We start from the raw sequence: 23,562 nt of genomic DNA on the forward strand, positions 1-23,562 counted from the left end.
CATACAGAAGAAGATCCAGGATGGCCTGAGAGTTGTGTTGGACCTTTTGACCCTCAACCGCACCCTCCCTCTGCAAAAATTCAAGATGGTTATGCCAGCACTCTAGCAAAGACATTGTGCAAGGGGGACTGGATGGGCTCCCTGGATCTGAAGGACGCTTATTGTTAGGAAAGATTTCAATTTCATGTGTAATTTTCCCTCCAGTTGTGTACCCCCCAACTTTTTGCTGCTGTTATACACCATAGTCTGACGTTGCCAGAGGAGCACAGCCTTCAGCTGCACTCCCCTGGGCTTTTCACTCACTTTGTTATGGGGAAACTGACCTGCCCTTAAAGACAGTCCGTATTGGGAGACTTTGTTTCCCTTAATCCGTGTAAATGTTGCAACTTTTCTGCAACATGTTACAAGTGCACAATGTACCTTCCAGTATCGTGCACGTGTCTTCCTGTTGTTTTCAAACAACCTAGATAGTCTCGAACAGATTTTTAGGAGAAGTGCAAATGTGCCTTGGACAGGGCTGGTTGGAGCTTATCTTCATGTATTTGTTTTACCCTTTCCTGCCAGGTAAACCATGTTTACCGTGTATGGCACAAATAGGTGGCCTGGCTCCAATATGGTGATGCCACGAGGTTCTTTGTCCTGTCCTTTGGCCATCTTGCCCTTTCACCTTCCCCAGGTCGAGCCGACCAGGCTCAGTTCTTATTTGGGCATGCATTCTCCCGCGAAATGCCAATCTTTTGCGGGCTTCTGCATGCCTTGTGTGTGCTTCCAGGATGTGGGTTGGACTGTCTGGTTCCAATACACATCCTGGGTGCCAGAGAGTATGGTGTGCTGTGAATGCCTGGGACCACCGTGGTCCTTGATTGGTCCATGTTTGGTGTGCCTATATGTGAGCAGATCTTCCATTGGGTCCTCTTAGTTTTAGCACGAAGGAGATTCTGGATAAGCGAAGGCTCCAAACACCCATACCATGTTGATCTCTTGAGCTCTCACTGAACGAAGGATAGGATTGAAGATTCCTGAAACTAAGAAGCCGAGTCAAGGAACCACTAGTGACCTGCTGGAAGGTTTGGCACACTGACCGGCTGTCGTCCCGCTGGACCCCTTTGCATCTGATCGAACTAGAAGGTCTGTGAAGGCTCTACGACCCATTGGAATAGTGGGACCAACTATTCTCGGCACCTTCATCAAACCCTGCAAGTAAGCCTTCTCGGAAGTGTCCCTGGGCCAACCAGTGGGCTGACCAGCTTGCGCAGGACCTTTGCTCTGATACCGCTGCCATTTCGAGGAGGCCCTTGAAACTTGGTACATCGCAAGCTCTGTGTTCAAGGCACTCTCACACCGAATTTTGTACACTTGGCCTTCCCAGGTCTGGAGTAATGAGAGAGCACCCGAACCGGAGTACACACGGTTACTGTGTCACCCAGCTGTGGTGACGAACTTTGCAAGTGCATTGCAGCTGTGCCCCTCTGTGCCCTGAAGCCTGCTACAGTGAAACTCGCCTGATCCATCCACCAGGAGCGGAGAAATCACCACTGTCTCGTTTGGGAATCAACGCTGTATCTTCATCGCTGAAAGTCACAGAGCCGCGAGATTGCCGCATTTGAACCTGCAACCGAATTGGACTTGACTACTGAAGTTTGGTCCGATGTGCGCCAGGGGTCTGTGAGGAATGGCAACCCTTACCGGTGGCATCTAGTGCATTCATCAATTTCTATGCATGAGTGGCCCCTGAGGGCCCCTCTCCTTTCCACAGATAGTCTGAGCTATCAAACTATTCCCAACCCCTTGAACCTGTTCTGCTTTCTCGGGGAGACCCTCCACGAATAGTGGGAACCTATTCTGCATCACCTCACCCACCTTGCTGAGCTGCTACAGACCCTACAAGAGACCCTATTTTCTCCCATCTGCACCGCCGCCTGTGCCAGCACTTCAAGTACATTTGAGCACTAGGCTCCCCTCTTTGTAAGGGCTGGACTGCCTTTCAGTTAGGATTGTGATTACTGCAGAACTGCCTAAAGACTCTCTGCACTACCTGCTTCCTTCCCTTTTTCTAGATTGTGGACACACTTCGTGCATTAACCCTTTATGCCCCTTGATTTTGTATATATCTATTTTAGTAGGATTGTGTTGGTTTAAAAGTGTTGCTGTTAATAACTATTGTGTTGAAACTCAAAGGCCTTGAATAAATGTATTTGTATTTTTAATATATATACACCTGACTTGGAGTGAGTTGTAAGTGTCCTTTATTCTGTGTGCTCATTGAGGTCTGTGTCATCCTCACCCCTCCTGAGACCTAGTCTTGACCGCCGCTAATGCTACCTTGATTGGTCTGGCTTGTCCAGAAGGTTACCCTGCTCCAAGAAACTTGGCTGGCCTTCTGAACCTCTGGCCACAAGGTCATAGTTCAGAATTCCATCTTAACACTTATCTTCACGTCCCGATTTGGCAGCCGCATCGCTCCTTTCTACCGTTCAGGATCATGGGCTTCCACTTCCAATACAAGGTGCTACCCTTAAGCCTCAATTTGGCTCCCAGGGTGTTTACCAGACTCATGAATGCAGTGGCGCCTTCCTCAGGGCCCAGGGCCACCACATCTACCTGTACCTTGATGACTGGCTCGTAAGGGCGATATCACCCGAGGCGGTGCACCATACTTCCACCACTCTTATGAGCACACTCCACGACCTGGGATTTTTGCTCAACCTCAAGAGCCTCAGCTGCAACCTACGCAGAGACTGACTTTCCTGGGCCTCATCTGGGACATGTGCTCCGAGAGAGTTTTCCTCTCGGAGGACAAGATCACAACCATCAAGAGGGCCACGACTCACTTCCTCACCCGAGAAGTGACATCGGCCTGGTGGTACCAACACTTATTGGGACTCATGCCGGCGGTCCTACTGGCCGTCCCCCACACGAGACTCCGGATGAGGAGAGTACAGCTGCACTTCCCAGCATCATGGAATCAGGAGCGGGGCTCCCAAGCGGAGCTGGTCAATGGTCCTCCTTCTCTACACTCGGACCTCACATGGTGGTCCAGGGACTGCACCTGCAGATGGGCAAGCCCTTCCGGCAGCCGGCCCCGCAGGTCACCATCACTACGGACTACTCTCTCGCGGGCTGTGGGGCCACTGTGGACAGCCACATCGTCCATGGTGTCTGGAACCGGCTGGAACTGAAGGCCCTCTGGCTAGCACTCAAAGCTTTCCTTCCGGTCATTTGGGGCAAGGTTGTCCTCATCCAGACAGACAACTCCACCAGCATGTACTATGTCAACAAGCAGGTGGGTACCAGATCTTCTCCACTGTGCAGACTAGCTGTCAGCATGTGGGAATGGGCCCTGCAGAACAAAATCTACCTCACGGTCAGCCACAATCCAACTTGGAGGCGGACAGGCTCAGCAGGCTGGAAGTGGACAGTTATGAGTGAACGACCAGGTGCTGTGGGAGATCTTCAGCAGATGGGGGCATCCTCCGGTGGATCTTTTTGCTTCCTGGGCGATTATTTCAGATTCAGTGGAACGGCATGACAGCATATGCCTTCCCGCCCACATCACTGGTCCACAGGGTGATCTGCAAGATAAAGGAATCTCATCACCTCAGCATCATTCTGATAGCTCCATGGTGGCTGGCGAGACCATGGTTCTCGGAGCTGCTCAGCCTTTCGGAGAGGCCACCCATTCACCTTCCGACGGGCCCAGCACATCTGGCACAGCAGGGCATCCACTCCACACCACAAAAATTATCCCCCGCTGTATGGTTCCTGAGCAGGTCACACTAAGGCACCTCAGCCTCTCACAGGCTAACTTAGAAATCATTCAGTGTGCGTGGTGCAAGGCTACCAGGAGCCAGTACAAGAGTAAGTGGACTAGGTTCTGTCACTGTGCAGACTCTAAGGAGATCAACCCCCTTACATGCACGTTGGGCTCTGTGCTCTCCTTCCCGGCTCACCTTGCACACTCAGGTGTGCGGGTGGACTCATGCTGCACGTATTTGCCAACCATAGGGGCCTATAGAAACTCGGAGGAGGAGGTCTTCTCCTCTTCCAACCCGATAGTCAAGAGGCAGTTGACTGGCCTCGCAAGTCTTTACCCGCCCATCAAAAAACCACAACATGGAGGGGGACCTCAATGTAGTGTTGGGAGCCTTGGCTCACAAGCCATTAGAGCCAATGGCGTCCGTGGACATCAGGCTGGCCACCATTAAGACAACCCTGATAGTGGGCCTCACTTCGGCTCACAGAGTTAGCGAGATCCAGGCTCTGGTGGCGTCAGAGCCATATACTACTTTTTACAAGGATAATGTAGTCCTGTGGACACACCCAGCGTTCCTACCAAAGATACCCTCTGCTTTTCATCTAAACGAGGAAATGGTGCTACCCGCGTTCTTTGCCGACGAGGCTCAAAGAGTTCTGCACTATCTGGATGTCAGACGCGCTTTGAAATTCTATTTGGACAGGGCCAAGGGTTTCCGCAAGTCGGACACACTGGTTGTCACTTTTGGGGGTCAAGGCCCAGGTAACGGGCATCCAAGGCCTCTGTAGCACGGTGGATGGTCTCAGCCATCAAGGAGGCCTATGAGGGGCAGCACAGTTCACTTCCAGCTAACATGCACAAACATGCGGTCAGAGCCAAGGCCACAGCCATTGCACTCCAATGGCAGGTACTGTGGCAGGTAATCAGCGGGGCGGCCACCTGGGCCACCCCTTCGGCTTTCAGTAAGCATTACTGTTGGCATGCCAGCTCTAGATCAGACGCAGCTTTCGGACATGTGGTTCTAAGGAACCTATCTGCTTAAGGAGGGTCCCCTCTCCAACCTGGGGCTACACTCAGTTGCAATCGCCCATGCAGTATGGAGGAAAGGGGACGGAATGTAAGAGTAATTATGAATTACTCACCGTAGTAACTAACATACTCTTAGTCCCCTTTCCTCCATACGTCCCACCATACTCCCCCCTAATAAAACTGGTGTCATTGGGCAATGTTAAAATATTGTCGACGCGTCTATGGGGACTGAGGTGTGGTGCCAGAGGGCTGAGTCGGGGGAGCGCATGCTCCCAGGGCTGCACCCCTGTGCGCCTCTAAAATTAAAGGGGAAGACTTTTTCTGGTGAAAAAGGTTCCGTCTCCCGTCCCTAGGAAGGGATGCCACATGCAGTATGGAGGAAAGGGGACTTACGTCAGTGAGTAACTTATAATTTTTTCGCCTGGTGAGGTCGCTGCATATGCTGGGTGTTGCTCGTGCCTTGAAGTTCTAAGTGGCAGGCACAAAGGATTTTTGCAAGATGTGTTAACTCTTTGTCAGTTTTGGACCTGTGAATCACAGGAAGGCCCTGTAGAAGGCTTGCATATTCAGGTTGCCCTCTAGCTGCATCATGTTCTGCATCGTTTGGCCAACAGACCTCTTCCAAGATGGCCAAGGGCCCATTCAATCAGAGCCACTGCAGCAATGACAGCGTTTCCTCTGGTATTCCCCTGCTTGTACTTTGCAAGGCTGCATACGTAGAGGTCTTCTCAAAATTCTACTGCATCGACTGGGATTCCAGGGAGGAGTCAAGAGTGGGCAAGATGATGCTACACAACCTGTTTGTTTGAGGTGAGTCTGTTCCAGGAGTAAGTGGTTGTACTTCTGTCTATCCTTGCCACCTCCCGTGGTTGTGTAATGTTGTGCTGCTATGTAGTCGTTATTTGTGAGCATGTGAATCCATGCCGGACCCGTTGCTGGAGAAGGAACAAGTTACTTACCTGTAGCTGTTGTTCTCCAGCATGGGTCTGGCATGGATTCACATGCAAATATTCCCTCCTTCCCTGCAGTGGCTCTTCTGGGTTTATACTGTCACTTTACATGCTTTCAAATCTGAAGATCCCCACTGGGGTTGGGGCTTTGGGAGGCTGTCGACATTGGATGGGTGCAATATGACCCAGACTTCAGTTATTGGTTAATAGGAGAAAGGCAGTTTTCAAGCTTTAAAAGGAAGACTGCTTTCTTTTTACTGAGGATTCCCGGCCTGACGGAGAATATTAATGAGCATGTGAATCCATGCCAGACCCCATGCTGGAGAACAACAGTTACAGGTAAGTAACTTGTTCCTTAATGGATTCAAACAGCTGGGAGACATGGTTCAGACAGCCCTGTGGAACTGAACAGAATGAAATGAGCTGAACGCCACCCACTGCGGCTTTACTTTTTATACAAAATGTACAACATTACCATACAACATTTTAGTTACATTTTTGGGGCAGGTCACAGGAACCGATTGGTGGAAATACGCCAGAGCCCTATAGTATCCTTTACCTTAAATGAAATCTATTAAAATAGAAATGTTGGAACAAAATCACATCTACACCGATCGTGACGTGACAACCCTTCCCATACTGCCCCACAATTAAGTTATTGTGCTGATCAGCCAAAAAAACAATAGTCATTGGTTAGCACTGCCCAATATACAAATGGATAACCTGCTGCATACTGATTGGACATGGCATCTTGAGATGGCACGAGGCAAGACCTTCTCACAGAGTCTGACCAATGATGTGCCCTGCGGAGGTCAGCGAGGATACTTTACAAAGTTGCACCCTAGGAACACGGAAACCATCCTCCTCTGATTGGTTCCCTGTCACGTGCCCCACAACCCCCCACTGTTTCTTCTTAGTCTTCAAAGATGAACCTTGCCATCACAAACGCCTGCTATTATGAGCTGTCTACAACTAACATGGGCCTAAAAACATGGCCTCTCTAATGTTCATATATGGCTCAAAAGCCCCCTACTACGATACCCCATAAGTCAAGCCTGGCACGCCTAGAAACACTTGAGTATAGGCGCATTATAGATGTCACATCATATCCTATATCATAGGCCCGTGCTGAACAAGCTACCCCAGTACTGAGCCTTTCCATTTCCCCGTGAGGCCTTTTGCGCTATCCCAGCTCGTGTGTCTTAACACAGCATAACTGTACTACCTGCACCAGGCTCAATGACGTCACCACTCCCGACGTCACCCACTACGTGACTTTTATGTCACCACGTTACCTGCCTAAATGGTACTTGTGCTGTCCCTTGACATCACTGGATCTGGACCCTTACAACAGAGCCGTAATCAATTTCGCAGTACTGTAATTTCCGTCTCTTTTTATTCATCGAATCTCTCACTGCTGACATGCATTGTTCAGATAAGGTTCTGATGGATGGCAACTCTCCTGCAGGAGTTACAGCGGACCATTCCCTTGATGCTACATACCTAGGTGGCTCGATAGCGTTCACATCATTGACCTTGGTAAAATAGACCAGAATCCCTCAGACTCTGGGGTGGGTGACTAGGAAAGCAAGGGGTCCTGGTGCAGACACCCTCGGGTGTGTCCACACCAACGAGGCAGAATAGGATCCAGTTGGGCGAGGCATCTAATTAATAGCAATCTAGTTCTAGAGTGACCAGTGTCTTCTAGTTGTACTTTAAAATCTCAAGTGTTATAATGTAAGACTGTGTTTTGTGTCACATTTATATCATGCATAGGTGTGTGTTTGCCGATTTAAGATGGCACACCTAGGTAGTTGCTTTGTACATTGACTATACATTTACAACAGAGATCGAGGCCCTGGAAAACCTCTGTGATCTGCCCCCTCGCTTTCTTACCAGTGTTTACCTCCCCATCGCACTTCACAGGTGAATATGGATATCGCCCCCCAGTGGGGGGTGGGGCGTACATGGCCAGTAACAGCCCTGCAGCCTGAGCATAGGCAGGCCCAAGCAAAGCAATAACCTCAGCAGGGCTGTGGGCCATTACTGGCCATGTACCCCCCCCTGACAAGGGCTCTATCCAGGGTACAAATCGTTTTTCTTTTCTTTCATGGAAGAACTGGGCTCTGTGCATATTGTGCAAGCCCAATCTCAAATGAAAACAAAAAGCAGCAAGATTACCCCTGTCATAGTAAATAGAAAAGGCATCCAGTTTCCATGGCGGGCACCAAGGACGGGAGGGAGCGCCAGGACCAGAGCACAAACATCCAGTCCTGGAGGTAAGTGGGGAGGAAGGGTAGGGGAATGGGTGCGGGATATCTGAGTGGTGGGGCATGTGGTGGCAACAGGCAGAGCCTACCCATTGCCTCCCCACAATCAAGATGACGCCACCCAGGAAAGGGCCTCCAGCGGCTGGAAAAATCAGATGGTATGCTGGGTCCTCATCTGCGTTTCCAGCCACCTGTTTGGCTGAGTGCCCTTTCCTGGGTGCCAATAGCGATTATTCACTAGTATTACACAAGCTAGCAAGACCCTTCCCACCAGAGGTTATGCACATATCTGCTGTCTCTTTCGAGAGGAAGTCAAAGGATCCAGGGAAGTAAATCTCTCCAACATTATTCTATGAAGGAGCAAGCTACACAGCAATTGGACCAGGCGGGAAACTGAAGCTGTGAATAGAGGAACTCCAAAGGAAGTCCAGTTCAGACGGGTGCAAACTCGGCGCAGGAATGAGTGAATCCCAGCAGCATGTAAGGCTCTTCCTGAAGATGTCCTGAAAATGCCAGCCAGGAATTGTCCCACTCTTGTGTGTAGTGGCAGGACATGCAATTGCTTCCTCTTGAGTTGTGTTGTCCACCATATTGGAAGTGGCTGCGTTAATCCGCCACAGTGACATTTGGGTGATTACACCCAACAGGACTAACCATACTCGCAATGCCATGTGGCAAAAAAGCACACCTTGAAATCCCATGCATCGTTATCCGCTGTGGTCCTGGCATGTGAAAAAGCCAGCATTCATGTCAACCAGTTATTCAAACATGTGCCCGATGCTATATGTCGGTGTCTCCTCCAAGCTTCATGCATCTGCTTCTGAACCTATTCTGTGTTCCTCGCCCTCTTCCCATCTCTGTGCTCCATTTATCCTGTTTCTCGGCTGCATGCTGTAAGGGTATGCCAGAACCTCACGCGTTTCCCCTCCTAATCACAGCCGTAGGACTCCCTCCTCGCATCCATGGGCCTCCCAGAATATCACACCCAACTCCAGAAGCGGGCAAGACCTAGCAGTGACACATCCCTGGCAAGCTTCAATAACTGTTCTTGTGCCTGGGAACCCTCTTTCGCCCACTGATAACCGGCCAATATAATGTATACATTGGAGTGTCTTCGAGGAGACTCACCCTCACATTAATTGCAGGGGATCGATTTACAAGGTGCGAAAGGACTGCATTCAGAGCACATACATTAAATGAAGCCCTGTGCTGAAGCCGAGTAGCAGAAGGGACATCCAGGGCAACAGAGTGTATATGCCTAGTGGTTTGCAGACATTCTACTGTTAGGGGGGGATGCTTATTCAATTTGTCACACGCCCATTGTGCATTAGGTGCTAAGACGGTTTCACACATGAATCGCTATCACAGACTTAATTCTGTTATGTTATGTTACTTGCCATTTATATAGCGCTCTATATATCATTGGTATGATCTCAAAGCGCAGGTAGGTTGAACGCCCTTGCGAACCGTAGTTCAGGTCAGTAGAGCGAGATAATGTTGTTGGGTGCATGGGTGCACGAGATGTGTGCAGCTGATGTAATTGCCGGATGTTAGCTGCATCCTAGGGTTAGGTGTGGTGCTGAAAATATCAGTTGGATGTGTACAGTCTGGTGGGTGGACACCCAGACTGGGCTCTGGCTGCGTTAGGCCTGAAGGACGCCTATGTGAGCAGCTAGGCCGGAATGTGCTCGGCTAGCTGCATTTTATTAGGGTGATGAGGTGTTCATGGGGTCGTATTAGTATGTGAACAGCTAGGCCGAATTAATCGGGGGTATAGCTGTGTTGAAGTTGAATGATGGTGTATAGTAGAGAGTAAGCCTAGTGATGTGATAGGATGGTTATCTTTATAGCGCCCGAGACCAGGCACGTGAAAAGGATGGCAGGGAACAGGGCGACACACAGACACATAGAGACATGGGGCTGGGCTTACAGTGACAGGAGGGGGGGATACAGATATATAGCAACAACATGGGGAACAGGAAAGCAGGGTACACAATGATATGATGCAACATGTGGGGCATGTTAACATTCGCATTTCTATCCAAATGCGATTCAGGCTAATGTTCACAGCTCCACCCAAGTGTGGGACATGTTCACAAGTCTAACTAAATGCGCAAGTGGCATTGCTAACATTCAGAATCCCGTCTGGGTCAGGTGCAGGTCAGTGTTCCCGATGTTATGTCACCAGACTGTCGGTTCTCTGGCAGGATGTGTTGTGATCAAATGTGCAGACTGTTAAGGAACATTAATTTGGTGTTCATCTTGCACATTTTATCGTTTAATTATTTACCAATTGTGCATGCTTCATTTTTAAACGTGCACAGTCTGCATGCAAGCACTAAGTTCCTGCCTCCACCATCCCCACTCAAACCTACTCATGCTTTGAAAGCCTAGTCTGCAGGCTTTCTGTCTCGCCTACCTTCTCTCTTACTCTCGCTACCATTTACAGGCCTCCCGGACCGACCTCCCTCTTCCTCTCAGAATGGGCCGACCTGTAGTCCTCTCTTCTTACCTCCTCCCTCAAACTTATCTTCCTTGGGGACTTTAACATCCATCTCGACATGCCCACTGTTCTCTTTCGCAACCTCTGCAACACTCTTTACCTCACTATCCTTCCCTCCGGCCCAACCCACTCTGCTGGACACACCTTGGATGCTCCCCCCTACCCCCCAACCCTCTTATTACCCTTTTCTCCTGGTCTGACCACTCTCTCCTCTCTTCCCACCTTGACCTCCCCTACTCAATGATGCCTCCGCTCGCACTGCCAGTCTCCTTCTCCATCATTCGACCGATGAAGCGTGTGTCAGTTGCTGCGTTTGCTTCTTCCTTCATCCCTCCTCCGCCCCCTTCTTTTGATTCTCCTTCTGACTCTGTTCTAGCTAAACTCCACCTTTCTGTCTCTAACACCCTGGACACCCTTGCCCCCGTCATAAGGATCCATATGGAGCCTGCCTCCAAATGTTATAATTCCTACTTGGTCGCTTTGAAACGCAAGTGCAAAGCTTCAGAGTGGAAGTGGCAGGCATCTAACCCATCTTCTAACAAACTGGCATGCCACCTACTCCAAAGGCAATCCCGCCTCTCCATCTGCTCCAAGTAGAGGGCTCATGTCCAATCCTGCATCTCTGGAGCCACCAATAACACGGCTGAACACTTTAGAATTTGCAAGGAACTTGCCAATCCTACCGCAGTCTGCTCCTCTCAGTCTCCCTCCCAGACCCTCTGCACTGGCTGCCCACTTTTCCTCCAAAACGCTGGACATCCTGTCCTCTCTGTAATCTGTTCTCCCTCCACCCCCCCCCTTCTCTCGCCTCCTTGCCCCTTTATACTCTTCCCACATACTCTACTCTGTCTCTCCCTTAGCACCAGATGAGATCTCTAGGGTTGTCCAGAACCATCAAGGACAACATCACCTCTCTCACCCCAGCCTTGACTGACCTCTGCAACCACTCATTCGCCACTGGCTCCTTCCCTCAACCCCTTAAGCACTCTCTTGTGCACCATCTTCTAAAAATTCATCTGCTGACCCTTCTTGCCCGCTATCGCCCTATCTCTATCAGCCACTTTTTTGGGCAAACTCATGGAGAAGCTGGTCATCCCCCCCCCCCCAACTGTCCCTCCACACCGAAGTGGCTGGCTGCCTCCATGACCACAGGCACAAACTGCTCTCCTGAACACCTGTCGACCTATTCTCTAACCTGCACTCTGTCACTCCCCCTGTTGTGATCCTCCTTGATCTTTCTTTTGCCTTTGACACAGACAACCACTCCATCCTCATAAACCGTCTCCATGATAGCCTAGGCATCACGGACAGGGAACTGGCTTGGCTTACCACCTTCCTTTCTAACAAACCTTCCCAAGCACAAATGGGTCCTTTTCTCTTCTCCACCACACTCTCTACCTGTGGCATCCCTCTGGGCTCTATCCTAACGCAATGGCTCTTTAACATCTACCTCGCCCCTCTGGCCCACCTGATCTCCACTTTCTCCCTTCATTTTCAGTGTTATGCAGACGACACACTGCTCTCGTTCAAGCTGCCATCCTCTACCACCTCCTCCCTCATACCTAACTGCATGACTGCTATTCAAGCATGGTGCTCTGCCAATAATCTCTAACCTAATGCCAGTAGGATCTCTGGATACTTATTATTGAGATCCCTGCCCCTTGTCACTCCACCCCCCAACACTCTATGGCCAGAATCATTGGGTCCCCTCCCCTCACCCACCTGTGAAGCAACAAACCTTGGGATCATCACTCCTCTCTCTCTCTCCACACATCACGTACCTTGCCAAGAAGTCTACCTTCTCCTTTCCTCACCTTCCCCCAGAAGCTCAATGTCTAAAAGGCCCTGGTTCGCCTTAGGTTAGACTACTGAAACAGCCTCGTCCTCAATCTGCCGCTCTCCTCGCTTTGCCTCCTTCAACTAATACAGAATAGGACTGCGAGACTTATCCTTGGCCTCATGCCCAGGGACAGCATCTCTCGGGCCCTTAAATCTCTCCACTGGCTCCCGGTAATCGCAAGGATCAAATTCAAGAGCCCTTGCATCATCCACAAGGCTGTCTGGGGCCTGGGACCTCTTTACACCCAGCATTCCCTCCCTAAATACCTCCCGTCCAGAGTCCTTCGGTCCTCTGGCTCCAACTCTGTGCATGTTAAACATTTCTCAAAGCAGAGAGTGGGAGGTAGATCCCTTTCCTCTGCTGGCTTTCCCCTCCCTGTCAGACTTGAGCCGGAGCTTCTTAAGTTCCAGAAACTTCTAAAGACTCTCCTTTTCTCCTCTTCCATCCCTCTCCACTTCCCGTGCTAACTCTCACTCTTGCGCTGCGACTAGGGCCTGGCCCCTTCCCACCTTGTGAAACACTTGCACGGTAGGATTGTCACAAGGCAAACATAACCGCTTTGTGTTGCTGTGATTCCCATGCCCTCCTCCCCAACTTGTCTTGTGGCGGCCTGGAAACACTTGTGTATAGGCGCCATACAAATGTCCAATAAATAAATAAATAAAATAAGTGGGCATTTGTTTTCCCTGCCTTATTGCTTAAGCTATTTCTAAGTAACTTTAATATATTCCAGTTTTTAAAAAAAAGTTTGTAAGGAAGTGTGATCCAAAGTCTGTTTTTTTATTTGTTTATGAAGGAGCGGGACTACCACAGCAGATTTTGTTGATTATTGTTGTGCATACATTGTGGGATCACAGATTTTTAGAATCTGTAAATTAATGGAAAACTGTTAGCATTCTCTGGTCTGCTTTTAGCCTTTATGGAAGAGGCCAGTTTGGGACACTTGTGTGCCCTTCCTCATTGCTGCGTATGCTGCTGTCCTCCGATTAGGGCTTTTCATTACCTGTGCTTAGTCTCCATTCCTGGTGGCCTAAACTAGTGTGTTCTCTACTTGTGTCATGGTAGTCGGTCACCTCATGTATCTACTTGAATATGGGAGTTGGTAAAAGTGACCATCAATAATGCATTCCAATATGTGTACCACGGTTTTTTCATTGATGCATTTATTGGGGGTTTGAGCTTTGGGAACCCATTGATTATGTGGGAGAAGTCTACTGTACCTGGGTCTCGAAGTACATCCACCATGGTCATCATGTGGGATCACTAGTCACCCAACGGTCTATAGTAGGTTAACCCAGGGCCTCAATACCTTCAACTCTCACTTCCTAAATATCTTGCCTCTCGAGCTCTCCGCTCATCCGCTTCCAACTCTCTCAGGGTCAGTCGCTTCTCCAAGCAAGGAGTTGGGAGTAGATCTTTCTTTGGCTGGTGCCTCCCTCTGGAACAGCCCCCCTGCCTCTCTGAAACTTGAGGAGAACCATCTACTGTTCCGGAAGCACCTGAAGACCTTCCTTTTTGCTTCTACTTTCTCTCCTCCTCTCCCCTGCTGAATTCCTGGCTGAAACTAAAACTGCACTGGTTACCAGGCTACCCTCTGATCTCGGGCCCAGGTCCCCTCCCCGTCAGTTGCACACCTGCACTGCCCCCCTGGCAACCCTTGCACTCGGGGGCTGTTTCTGTATCCCTCCAGCCCCCTACCAGCACTTGACACCTGATGCCTGCACTTTTTATTTGTTTTTATTTATTTTACTGTTTATCCTATGTACTGCACTACCCACATCCCTCTAACCCCCACACTTTACCACTCCCCCCTCTTCTGCACTTGCGCGATCTTATTGTCACCTGACCTAGTAAGATCGTTGTCTCTGTCCTCCCTCTTTTCCCCCTCCCTTGTCACGCCTTGAAACACTTGTATATAAGCGCGTTATAAATGCCCTATTATATATCATATCACCTTGGCAAATCGTCAATGTGGGGATCAAACAGTATCTGACAGTTATGTTTTGTCACGTCATCATCTCCTTGACCAGAAGGCTGTGGAATAAATCCTAAGCGTCTCTTTTCTTTGCACCACTGAGAAGTCTTTCTTTTCTTGCAGCTCTGAGCTACCTCCGTATTCGGGAGATAGAATCGAAAAGGGGGATCCCACTGGCCAAAACAATCAGGTAAGTCCCATGAAGTCTGCACTGTATCACTGGAATGAGCAACACAGAAGTCCTAAAAGGACTGTAATGAATAACATGTGTGTGTGGGGGTAACAATCTATGCATCAAATGACTATTGTTCTAATGAATTTGATATTTTGCAACATTCATAAAGATGACCTACCCACCATGTCCTCGCCTAGACAATGCAAGATGGGGCAGGCGGTACTACAGGCTGAAGGAAGACAGATCCTGGATGGATCTGTGCATTAATGATGATTCTGGACTATTTAATCAATAACATTGCAGCTGTATTATATGCTAAATTATGTTGCGTTTCCCTCAAAGTAATAATGCTTTATGACACTGTGATACAGGCGGTGCACAGCTTTCCTATGTGCTGTAAAAATCATATGATTGTGTTGAAGAGTAATTCATTGTTGTACTTTTCGTATAAGGACATGTCGTCTAGTGCTTGTGTGTTATCTGGGCAGTGCATGAAATAGTGTATTTTTGTGTATGAACAGTGTGGGTGAGTGAGCCATTTGAGTATGTTGTAGATATTGTACTGTGGCATTCTCTTTGTAGTGCAGTAAAGGGGATGTGTGTATGCATTGTATGTAACTAGGCACGCTGCCCATCCTTTTTGTCTGGCTCCATGCTAGGTTTGCCTCTAATGTTGGGTCATGTGATGCGAAAGCCTTTACTGTCCAAGGATTATGATAAGGTTCTGAAGGACTCCTATTTGCTTGTTGCTACTAATGGAGAAACCAAACTCTCACAATATATTTTAGAGAGTAGTAAAGGTGTATTGCATTGCAACGCAATAAGAGCAGAAAAAGGCAGAATGTCCCTAACCCTCGCTTTTATAGTATGCCTAAGCAGTGAGCAATTAAACCAGAACCTAGGCTAACAGCCAACAACAGTACATGTCTGATCGACCCCTGAGAAGGTGCCTCTGACGACTCTGGAGAGTCAGTACCACGAGACCCACCTCGGTGTACCCGCCACACCCATCCCATCATCTGATTCAGATCCTTCTGGAAAAATCAGTCTAATGGCATCCACCGTCAGTCAGTCACCTCCTACTGTGCCAGCAGTTGCCCATTCAAAGACCATGATCCTTTAATGTCCCACAATACCGATCATGGCAGTTTCAGGCACCCAAGCTTCAAGATTCAATATCTGCAGTTCTAAAGCCAAACAGATAATGCAAGTTAATGTATTTATCAAAGCATCACCGGTTCTGGAATTGAGACTTAATAAGCACATCACATCACATCACAACCTGCACAAGATAGCTTTATCAGTAATAAGGATGAGCATTCTTCAGTAACTGTTAACAGTTCAAGCTGAAAAGAATGTGCTGGAAAAAATCAAATTACAAATGTCACCAACAAAATGGAAAACGCCACATTACCACATCATGTAACGTTTTGCATAGCCATTGTACTCGGACTTCCTGCCCCACTTCCTCCATGCTTTTAGGAGTTCCCACCCACTGGAAGCAATTCTTTCCAGTAGAATGTAATCCCTCAACAATTGACGTGTGTGAATACACATGGCCATGATATTATAAGATATGATGGGGAATTTATAACGCGCCTGTACACAAGTATTTCTATGCGCGACAAGACAAGGAGAGGGAAACGAGGGAGGACCAAATAATGATCTTACTAGGCCTTGTGTCATTCAGATTGCACAAGTGCGAGGAAGAGGGAAGGGGAGAAGTGCCAGGGGGGACGGGAAGGGGAAGTGCAGTTATCACAAGTGCAGCCAGCGGGTGGCTCATAAGTGCAGCGAGAAGGGACTGTAGGGTTGCAGATACAGACCCTTAAGTGCCGGGGAGCCTAGAGGCAGTGCGAGGCCAAAGGGACATTCACAAGCCTGGGCCTGAGTTCAGAGGGTGACCAGTGCGCGAAGCAGTCTGGAGCATGAGCAGGGGAGAGGAAGGGAGAAAGCCGAAGCGAAAAGGAAGATCTTGAGTTGCTTCCAGGAACTGAACATGGTTCTGCTCAAGTTTGAGGGAGGTAGGGCGGCTGTTCCAGAGGCAGACCCAGCCGAGGAGATAGATCTGCCCCTAACTCCCTGCTTAGAGAAGCGTCTGACCCTCGGAGAGATGGAGGTGGATAAGTGGAGAGCTCAAGAAGGAAGATGTTTTGAAAGTTGGGGGTAGAGCGGTTCCAGGCCCCAGAAAGCCTTGTGGACAATGCAGAGGGTATTGAAGTTGATCCTTGCAGCTACAGGGAGCCAGTCAAGAGATTTCAGAGCTAGAGAGATACGATCCCTGGGCTTGGGGCCAAGAACAAGTCTCGCAGTCCTGTTCTGGATAAGTTGTAACGGTTGAAGAGTAGAGGCAGGAAGATTTAGAAAGACTGTTGCAATAGTCCAGCCTAGAGAGGACCAGAGCTCTGGAGACAGTGAGCTTCTGGGGGAAAATGAGAAAAGGAAGAATACCTCTGTGGAGGTGCAGGTGGAGTCTAAAATGACACCAAGGTTGTTAGCCTCACAGGAAGGAGCAGGAAGAGAGCCCAGAGTGGGCGGCCAGATAGAGAGGAAAGGAGGGAGCTGGTGTCCCAATGAGCAGGATCTCAGTCTTACTGGCATTAAGGCATTCAGGCAGAGATCATTGGCGGCACACCATTCCAGAATTTCAGCCAGACATTCTGGTATGAGAGCAGAAGCAGAGTTGGCTGAGGGAGCCTGACAGAGCTGAGTGTCATCCGCATAACATTGAAAATTGGAGCAGAAAGGCATTGTGGTGGGCAAGAGGTGGCAGGTAGTGGTTGAGGAGCCAGGGAGAGAGGTTAGACCCCTGGGGAGCAACACTAGTAGAGAGAGAGATGGAAGAGATTAAAGACCCCAGTTGGACCTCAGAGGGAAGGTCGGTGAGAAAGGAGGCCAACCAGGCCAGGGGCCTGATCAGTAATACCCAGGTTGTCCCGGAGATGATTGAGCAGGATGGAATGGTTGATCATGTCAAAAGCATAGGATAGATCAAGGAGAATGATGACGGAAGGGAGATTACAGTCAAGATTGGAGAGGAAGTCTTCATGGGTGTTCAGGAATGCAGATTAAGCTGGGAGATGGCCAGATTTTCCTAGAGTTTACCCAGGAAAGGACTGATGGAGATCGGGCAATAGTTCCAATTACTGTAATTTAATGTGAAATGTAATCTAGAAATAGGAACCAGCATTACGGTTCCATATTATTCTTTTGCCATGTTTGCACCGAACATAGCTTGGTGTTGAATTGTGCTGACCGATAATTAACTTTATCTCCAGAAAGCTCAGCTACATCACAAGACAGAGGCTGCACTGAATAACGGGATCTATCTTGTCCAAACTGGCTCTGAAAGCCCAGCTCCTAAGCATATCACTTAATGGATAAACTTCAGAGACCTTTCAGATATATCAAACTTTAGGCCTCTTATAAACTCCATTAGCTGAAGAGACAAGCCTGTTATCTGATACTCTGCGCACAGCAACATTTCTATTAGGAAGGAGAACAGGCTGACTGTTTATCAACAGTGATGACCTCTGTTGCCAAAGTCAGCATTTCGTCACTTACCGATTGAAGAAAACATTTTGTGAAACTGTGCAATCAGAAATGTAATTCTTTTAAAAATCATAGATTTTCAAAGGAAGGTCCTATCGACGTAGGACCAGGTGCAAATAAAGCATATGTCTTTCAGACAATTGAAAGTTTGCATGGGGTGTAATGGAAAAATGTGGAAATAAATAGGAAAATCGATTCGCTGAAAATATTTATCACACAGGCACAGGTGGTGCATGTGATCCTGTCCACTGATCTACATAATATAGTGATGTACATTTTATTAAGCGCACACATTTAATTCCAAAGCTATATACAAATATAAATGTCTTTCCATAAATCGGGAGCGAGTTCCCTGTTCCATCTGCTGTCATGAGACTGGTGAAAACCCACACCTACTCGTAAGGCTAGGGAGAAACAACCAAGAACTATAAAATAGCATGCATACAGATTGAATTTTGGAAGAATATTTCTGGCAAGAGTTGGCCAAAGAGAAGAGAAATGGACCTATCTGGATGACCGATCCCAATGCAGACTGAAGACAGAAGCCATTGAGAGAGGGGTGTATTAACCCAGGTTGGAAATTGGTTTCCGTACAAACACATAAGAGCTTGCTGAGTAATTCCAGACTGACTGGGTCCCTGCTGATTCTCCAGAAATGAAAAGCGCTTTTCATAATTAAATAGAACCCTGAGATACCCCCCATTTTCCCTATAACAGGTGTATTGCTAAAATGCCCTGTATCTCCCATTTACATTGAATACCCAGTGCCATGTTATTTCTGTAACGCCCAATGCATTTTTTTATAGAGAGGCGCAATTTAAAACACAATGCATTTTGGTGCAACTTTAAAGCAGACAATTTTTGTAAAATTAAGCACCATTGAATAGAATCCTTGGCTTGTGCTGGTGTAGAATCACACAGGCCATAGTTTGTCATGACACACTATTGTCTGTTATCTCATGCGATAAGCGACTGTTGTGAGTCTAGTCATAAATCAGATCTTTGTCCAACCGAAATTAACAGAGAATACATTATATTCATAGAAAATCCTGCAAAGTGTTAAACACCTGCAGTCCCTTATCTTGAAATGCACAAGCAACCTTATGTGTAATGTCTCACTCACTCACTCACCCACCCACTCACTCACTCTGAGAAGACTGCACACATATGGTCATCCCAGGGAGCATTATTTTAAAAAACCAAATATGTAGGAGTTATATGTAAGCTGGCAATTATCTACATTTAAATGGCTTACAAATAGCCTGTATATTGACAACCCAGCACTTGTGCAGGGGAGCCGACTAGAATGGATGTTTATGCTGTTTGTTTAAATAGCTTTTCTCTGGTACCATTGTGTTTTGATACTGGAGAAAATCAAATGGTTTGAAGTATTTTAAAAGACGTGAACACACTTGCCGATAGGCGACAATGCTCTCATTGAAATAAATTGTGTTGCCTAGATAGCAGCAATCATAGAAGGAGTGTTTTTTAAAATGCCTAGTATCTTTTAGAATATGTATTTCTCTTTCATCCTGGCTCTCCCTCCTTCCTAACTGGATGGGAAAGCCTGCATCCGCAGGCTGGAAGGAAAGGACGGAAAAGCTGGCTGTAAAAGATAGCTGTCACTTTTCTTGGAAGGGGACAGGCCTATGTCAGTCATGTGGCCCTGAGCGCGCTGGGCCCACACCTTACCCTCACGTCACCAATGTTCCACATCCAGTTCTTGTTTTTCTGCCTACTGGGCGGGTCGGAATATTTTGCTGCACTGCGATTCCCCTTTTCGGGCAATTCCTTTTGCTGGCTATCCCTTTTTTGCTATAGTGATTGGTTCTTTTTTCTCAATTAGTGGTGCCTCCCTCTACACGTGCTGTAGGTGGCACGTTTCAAGCCGTGCATCCGTTTCCAGAAGCATTTTTCTGGGGCCGATCCCCACTATGCCTGCGTCCGCTGTCTTGGTATACATCGCCCAATGAGTACCTGCATCTTTTGCTGTGGAATTCACCTGAGGGCTCTGCGAACTCGTCTTCTCTCCATGTACAAGCTGGGACCGGTACCGAAGACGACCGAAGTCTTTGGTCGGAACAGGAGGGAGGTCGACATAAGTAAGAGGGGGACTGTACATTCAGGTGAGGTACTAGTTTTGGCACTGGCCGTCGGTACCCAAGGGAAGACTGCCTCCTCAGTTTTCGGAGTCTTCACTGGACCATTCAGGGGGAAATCCCCGATCTATTCACCTGACAGTACCTCTGGGTGGGAAAGATTTAGTACCTTCAGGTTCGAATGGGTCTCAGAAGACCTTCCCGGTACCAGAAGAATTATTTACTCCCGAACAAAATAACGATGGTACCGGAAAAACCCTCTGTTGCCTCGATACACCGAACAGGCAAGGGTACATGTAAAGAGGCCTGTGCCTCTGGGGTTGATTCAGTCAACTCGGATTCCCCTGTACCAGACAAAGCCAAGTCGGCTTCCGCATGCAAAACATCTGGTTCTTCGGTACTGAAAGAAAATGTTTTACCCTCTACTGCCTCAGTTGAGCTTTCCAGCTCCTTGTTAGGAAGGAAATCTCATAAGTCCTCTCATAAGAGGCATAAGCACTCTCATTCGAGATCTAGTCCAGGACCAAATTCTCCAAAAAAGCACAAATGGAAGAAATCTCCCATGGTTTCTGTCTCTGGATCGGTACCGGAGAGTCAGAAGGATAATTCTACTCTAACATCTGACTCTGAAGACTTTGATGCTTAAAAATGTTTACGGTTTCACCAGAACAATTGTTCAGAACTCCTGTGAGAGCTCAAGACTCCTCAAATTTTACCTCTGTTTTCTCCTCAGTCTGAGGACAATTCGGATCAACCTATACTGGTACTAACACAACCTGGACCCCCACAGCTGGTTCTTACCAACATTCAGGTGCCTAGACCCGTGGTGTTGAATATCTACAATCCTAACCAACTGCCTAATAGCGCTGACTCTTGTACTTCTCCTATCAGACTAGAAGACCCTCTACCTAGCGCTTCCCAAATGGTGAACAACATCACTAATACTGTGCTAGAAACAATGCTTTATGAGCCCTTCCAAGAGGTTTTGGCTCAACGCATCAATGACAAAATATAACCTGTTATCTGAGGGATCGGTACCCATCGACCCTATTCCCGAACCTGTCCTTGTACCAGTGGACAACGAGGACTCTGCTGCTCCACCCAAAAAATTGAACATTTTAAATGACTTTGACTCTGATTCAGAGGAGGACACCACTCAGTCACCATATACAGTGTTCCATTACATTGTGACTAAAGCCATGAAGGCACTAGAAAACCTTCCAAAGGATAACCCTGAAATGACTGATGTTTTTGGGAAACTGCCATCTCAGCAGTCAAAAGTTCCACTTCCCATGGAATTATCCGTTCTCGTACAAGCTCTAGCTCGTTGGGGAAAGCTTCATTGCAATCCTCACACCTCCAAGGCCCTAGATAACAAATACAAGGTGCCTAAGTACGAACCCTTCATACTCATGGGCAAACTGCCAGCTTAATTGGCAGTAGTCTCTGCTGCCCTTGGCACAAAAGGTAAAGGCCCTTCTCCAGCTTCAGTGCTAGACAAAAACATGGTAGACCCCAACGTAAGAAGTCCTATACCACCTTTACCTTACAACTCAGGCAGGTTAACACTGCTACAGTTCGGGGGGATTTAATATCCTTAATTGGGAGAATCTTGAAAGCTTCACTAACATGCTCCTTCTGGAACCCACAGAAGAATTTTCATTCTGGATTTCAGAGGGCAGAGAAGCTGCTATCCAACAACTTCAAGTCGTCAAAGATCTCACTAACACAACTGCAAGGACAGTCACTACTGCAGTCTGCATTTATAGGCACACATATTTGTCAGCCTCTTCCCTTCACTAAGATATCCAAGAGAAAGTGATTGACCTCCATTCGATGGCAATACATTGTTCGATCCATCTACAGATGAAGTCCTACAGAAATGTAAGGCCAGTGTCACAACAGCTAAAACCCGTAGCTAAATTTCGGTGAAACAACTATATCACCGAAATGTTAAAGCATTCACACCACGTACGCAAGGATACAGTGGTTCTGCCACTTTTACTAAATCTTACTACTCTTCTTAAAAGAGAAGATATAGACCCAACAATAAATCGGCCCTCCCTCTTCTTCAAATTCTGCTCAAGAGCATAAGTCCATTTGACTTCCCTCCGGGCATGTACATACCTTCCGCTCCAACCATAATCACGGAGCATACATCCCTGTTAGCAGGAAGGCTTTCCAACTTCCTCCCTTTTTGGAAAATTACTCAAGAAGAGTGGGTTCTGAAAATTATTCAGCATGGTTGCCGCCTTGCCCTTTCTGGCTAGTCCACCTTCCTCCTAGTTCCGTTCGCAAGGCGCCATATGAGAAAAATCCAGTGGCATTTTGCTCTTAACTTTAACCAGTTCTTGGATTCCCAACAAATGAAAATCCAAATTCCAAAATAAGTTCAGGACTTTCTACTCAGGTGGAACTCCCCAGACAACGTGTTAATAGAGTTTCCTTTTCAACCTCCTCCTCAACAAATAGTCATAACCGACTCTTCAGAGTACGGTTAGGGAACCCATTGTCAGCTCACGGTCTTTGGTCCTCTCAGGAAAAAACGGACCAAATAAATGTCTTGGAACGAAGTCATATTTTTCAATCTAAAATCTTTTCTTTCCTCGCTTCAAAGAAAGGTGGTGAAAATTCTAATGGACACTACCACTACAATGTTTTATATCAACAAGCAGGGGGAGATTCACTCCCGCCCCCTGTGTCTCCTAGCAGATAAAATGTGGTATTGGGCCATTCAAAATAATATTTTCTTGTTGGCCTCCCATCTCGAGGGGAAGAAAAACGTCCTTGCAGACAAACTGAGTAGGTTACAGTCTGCTTCGCACGAGTTGGGAGCTGAATTCGTCAGTAGCACTCATGATATTTCAGAAGTGGGGCCATCCATCAGTAGACCTCTTTGCCAACCAGCACAACTCACTATGTCCTCAGTTTGCATGAAGGCAAGGTCAAGGTCTTCCATCCCCGGGAGAAGCTCTACAGATGGATTGATTACTCAAATTCAAAATGTCACACAATGTGACAATGATTCTAATAGCCTCGCCAGATCTGGTTTCCAGACCTGGGGTTAGCGGGGACTGTCCTGTTAGATATTCCACTATGGAGAGATCTTTAGACTCAATGGAAGGGGCAGTTCCTTCAACCATGCCCTCAATTGCTCAACTTGAAGGCTTGGTTCCTGAAAAACTACCCTTCTCCCACTTACATTTGTCAGAACAAAACATTGTCATTATGTCAGCCCCAGAAAAGCTTCCACTAAGAAGCATTATCATAGCATTGGTTACGTTTCTGTCACTGGGCCTTAGAACAAGACGGTAACCCTCTAAAGGCCTCTATTGATTATGTCATGTCCTTCATGTATTATCTAGTCTCCACTGGTGCAAAAGTGAACACCTGCAAACATTACTTATCGGCTATT

At 47.7% G+C, this 23,562-nt stretch overlaps 1 protein-coding gene across 7 annotated transcripts in view; it reads left to right on the forward strand.

The window, feature by feature from the left end:
• TBC1D5 (TBC1 domain family member 5) overlaps positions 1–23,562 on the forward strand; it is a 2,783,701-nt gene that overhangs the window by 922,401 nt on the left and 1,837,738 nt on the right. For all 7 annotated transcript variants that reach the window (XM_069648897.1, XM_069648892.1, XM_069648893.1 and 4 more), the window contains one exon: positions 14,445–14,511. Coding sequence is in view for 2 of the 7 variants with exons in the window: in XM_069648892.1 (XP_069504993.1) it covers positions 14,445–14,511 (67 nt within the window). In the remaining 5 variants the exon portion in view is untranslated. The remainder of the gene's footprint in view (positions 1–14,444; positions 14,512–23,562) is intronic.

Source organism: Ambystoma mexicanum, chromosome 2q (genome assembly GCF_040938575.1).
Source record: "Ambystoma mexicanum isolate Mex_15411 chromosome 2q, UKY_AmexF1_1, whole genome shotgun sequence".
NCBI classification, from domain to species: domain Eukaryota; kingdom Metazoa; phylum Chordata; class Amphibia; order Caudata; family Ambystomatidae; genus Ambystoma; species Ambystoma mexicanum.